At 36.3% G+C, this 3997-nt stretch overlaps 1 protein-coding gene across 1 annotated transcript in view; it reads right to left on the reverse strand.

Moving 5' to 3' along the window:
* ilk (integrin-linked kinase) overlaps window positions 1–3630 on the reverse strand; it is an 18109-nt gene extending 14479 nt beyond the window's left edge. The window contains exon 1 of the mRNA XM_016240095.1: window positions 3353–3630. Within this exon, the coding sequence (XP_016095581.1) occupies window positions 3353–3441 (89 nt within the window). The 5' untranslated portion in view covers window positions 3442–3630. The remainder of the gene's footprint in view (window positions 1–3352) is intronic.
* Window positions 3631–3997: the final 367 nt, after the last annotated feature.

Here is a 3997-nt window from a genome sequence, read left to right on the forward strand (position 1 = left end):
AGAGAGAGAGAGAGGGAGGACTGGTATGGCTCAAGTCAGTATGCTTTGGTTGGTGAGCTCATCGAATGGAAACTATTCATCCCAACCATTTCGTTTTAGCCCAGACTGTTCCCTCCTCCCCCTCTTCTGAGTCACAAATTAGACATGGACTCCAACTCACACTGGCCTGAACGGCAGATCTGTAGAGGTTCAACTGCTGTTTAGAGTAGGGAATGCTAACATAAATAGAAATACATTTGGGTTTTGTGCTAATTGAGTTGGCATTTTCCCCTCCTCTTACTGGCAGTTTCTCAAGTAAGTCAAACATTTCCTTTGTCACATAATTTCAAAGTCACAACTTCAGCCATGTGAAGAGCACAGGAAATGCCTAGATAGTGATTTACATCAGACGCTTCAACACTTCATCTAAACTGGCCGCTGCCTGCAATCTGCTGATTCTGTGCTGAATCAGCACCGGTGAACCATTTGTCTCTGACCCCTTCCTTTCAGGTTATAATTCTTGTGGCTGACAGCAACTGAGAACGGGTCCAGATCAGATTCCTTACAAGTTCTTGGAGATCTACCTGGACGTTTTGCTCTCTTTTGTGCTTACCAGCTGTTCTGGGATGTATTAGTGAAGAAAGGCGGGCCAAGGCTGTTTGTGAGAGGGAGCTTGGCAGAGGTGGAGGTATTTGAAGAGGGTGGATGGATCGACTCTGCGTATGCTTTGCACCATATCGGGCTAGAACTGGAATTCTGGTCTTCAACGTGTGGAATGTTTTCCGTTTCGTTTGTAAGAAACAGATGGGATATTTCAGGTCTTATTTCTTTAAACCTAGTCTAACAACATTCAATTTCACAGAAGGGCTGCACAATATTAAAAAGGAAACCAAAAGGAAAAGTCAATAATATTTAGAATTTCTATGCTATTTTGTCTAAATATTATACATAAAACATTAAAAACTAAAATCTAAACCATTGGATTTTATTTAAAAAACTAAACAATTTTAAATGCTGCAAGTGAATTTAGGCATCTTATTATAATGTACAGTATGAAAAATGGATATTCATATTTCATACTGAGATTTGCTAATGGTTAGATTTAAGAGTGTATTTGTTTTTATTAAATTATTAGTGCTTTTAAAAAACTAACTTTAAATGAGAGTAAGATTTGTAAAAATAGGGGAAATTGGCATTCACACATAAATATCCAAAATCGACAATACTGATAAATAAATAAAAAATCTCTAACACTGGCTGATAACTGATATGGTAGCCATATATCCAATTAATTAACATATCTGATGTTACAATAATGGAATCATTGAATTGAACACATTAGCATCTATTTTAAGTTGTGGATACTCAATATATATGTACATTTCCTAAAACGTCTGAGAAAGTTAATAAAAAATAAATTTAATTAAGAAATACACTTAGCATTACACTTACATTTTAGCAATATGGTGGTATGTTTTGTATGGGTAAAATATCTTGTTTCTGGTATCAAAAACAAACTAGTACTAGTAGAATTATACAAGAATAAGAATTTAATACTGAATATTATTAATGCCTCAAAATGATCTGAAAAGCTGTGTATGCCACGACAAGCCAAATAACTGAATGAAATCCACAACACAGACGAAAAGTGATAAAAATCTACCCTCATCGTCTTTCAGAGTCACTGCTCCACTGCGCCCAGGGATTAGAAGACTGATTAAAGTGAGGGGTGAACTAAAGGACAAGACCTGACAGAAGTTCCTCACAAACAGGACAGTTTCTTCACAATACATTTTGAATTTCCCAAAGTTTTTTTGGGGGGGTGTGGCCCCTACCGACAGCATCCAAGATCATCTTTGAATATAGAGAAAATAAGATAACTGCTAAACCAAGACTGTACAAAACCACAAATCTACCATAATTCTTGTGGCTGACAGCAATTGAGAACGGGTCCAGATCAGATTCCTTACAAGTTCTTGGAGATCTACCTGGACGTTTTGCTCTCTTTTGTGCTTCCCAGCTGTTCTGGGATGTATTAGTGAAGAAAGGCGGGCCAAGGCTGTTTGTGAGAGGGAGCTTGGCAGAGGTGGCGGTATTTGAAGAGGGTGCATGGATCGACTCTGCGTATGCTTTGCACCATATCGGGCTAGAACTGGAATTCTGGTCTTCAACGTGTGGAATGTTTTCCGTTTCGTTTGTAAGAAACAGATGGGATATTTCAGGTCTTATTTCTTTAAACCTAGTCTAACAACATTCAATTTCACAGAAGGGCTGCACAATATTAAAAAGGAAACCAAAAGGAAAAGTCAATAATATTTAGAATTTCTATGCTATTTTGTCTAAATATTATACATAAAACATTAAAAACTAAAATCTAAACCATTGGATTTTATTTAAAAAACTAAACAATTTTAAATGCTGCAAGTGAATTTAGGCATCTTATTATAATGTACAGTATGAAAAATGGATATTCATATTTCATACTGAGATTTGCTAATGGTTAGATTTAAGAGTGTATTTGTTTTTATTAAATTATTAGTGCTTTTAAAAAACTAACTTTAAATGAGAGTAAGATTTGTAAAAATAGGGGAAATTGGCATTCACACATAAATATCCAAAATCGACAATACTGATAAATAAATAAAAAATCTCTAACACTGGCTGATAACTGATATGGTAGCCATATATCCAATTAATTAACATATCTGATGTTACAATAATGGAATCATTGAATTGAACACATTAGCATCCTATTTTAAGTTGTGGATACTCAATATATATGTACATTTCCTAAAACGTCTGAGAAAGTTAATAAAAAATAAATTTAATTAAGAAATACACTTAGCATTACACTTACATTTTAGCAATATGGTGGTATGTTTTGTATGGGTAAAATATCTTGTTTCTGGTATCAAAAACAAACTAGTACTAGTAGAATTATACAAGAATAAGAATTTAATACTGAATATTATTAATGCCTCAAAATGATCTGAAAAGCTGTGTATGCCACGACAAGCCAAATAACTGAATGAAATCCACAACACAGACGAAAAGTGATAAAAATCTACCCTCATCGTCTTTCAGAGTCACTGCTCCACTGCGCCCAGGGATTAGAAGACTGATTAAAGTGAGGGGTGAACTAAAGGACAAGACCTGACAGAAGTTCCTCACAAACAGGACAGTTTCTTCACAATACATTTTGAATTTCCCAAAGTTTTTTTGGGGGGGTGTGGCCCCTACCGACAGCATCCAAGATCATCTTTGAATATAGAGAAAATAAGATAACTGCTAAACCAAGACTGTACAAAACCACAAATCTACCTAATAACAGCTCTGTCTAAATTCATATTAGGTCTCATTTAAACACACTCACCCCTGGTTTAGGTCGTTCTCTGTGTTGTCCAACCAGAGGCGGACTGCTACCGCGTTGCCTTCACGGCACTGAGTGAAGATGTCATCCATCTCTGCACCCTCTCTCCTCTCACGCTACCCGAATCGTTCGTCCCCTACCAGGAGCGTCCTGGGAGAGGCGTCTGATGCTGCTGTACCCTAAAGACGAAAGGCGAGGGTCTAACAGAACATCCAGCCACGGGAAGGGTGCGATGGGACAGTCTCTTCACAGCCACAGGGCAAGTGTCTGGTGTCGGCGCTGCACTGCAGAGAGACCAGAAGAAGGAAGCTCAGATGAGCTGTTTTGAACACTGCTTGCACAAAACACTCTGTCACAGTTCAAGTCACTAGGGAAGAAAGACTCAAATTTAAAATAACAAGCCGTTTCAAGGAACAGTTGACCAGAAATGAAAAGTTCAATGACATGATGCTCAATTTTAGTTTTACCTATTCATTTATTCAAATAAATGTTATTGCAATTTGTGCACACAAGGACTGCAATACACTGCTTCTTAATTTAAAAAAAACTTTATAAATTATATTTATGAATTACTAATTTATTATATTTGTAAAATAATAATAATAATAACTTTTTACCTTTCTTTTTTGAAAGTACTGATTAAAATGT

The sequence above is a fragment of the Sinocyclocheilus grahami genome, unplaced genomic scaffold, assembly GCF_001515645.1.
Source record: "Sinocyclocheilus grahami isolate Dianchi unplaced genomic scaffold, SAMN03320097.WGS_v1.1 scaffold581.1, whole genome shotgun sequence".
NCBI lineage: Eukaryota > Metazoa > Chordata > Actinopteri > Cypriniformes > Cyprinidae > Sinocyclocheilus > Sinocyclocheilus grahami.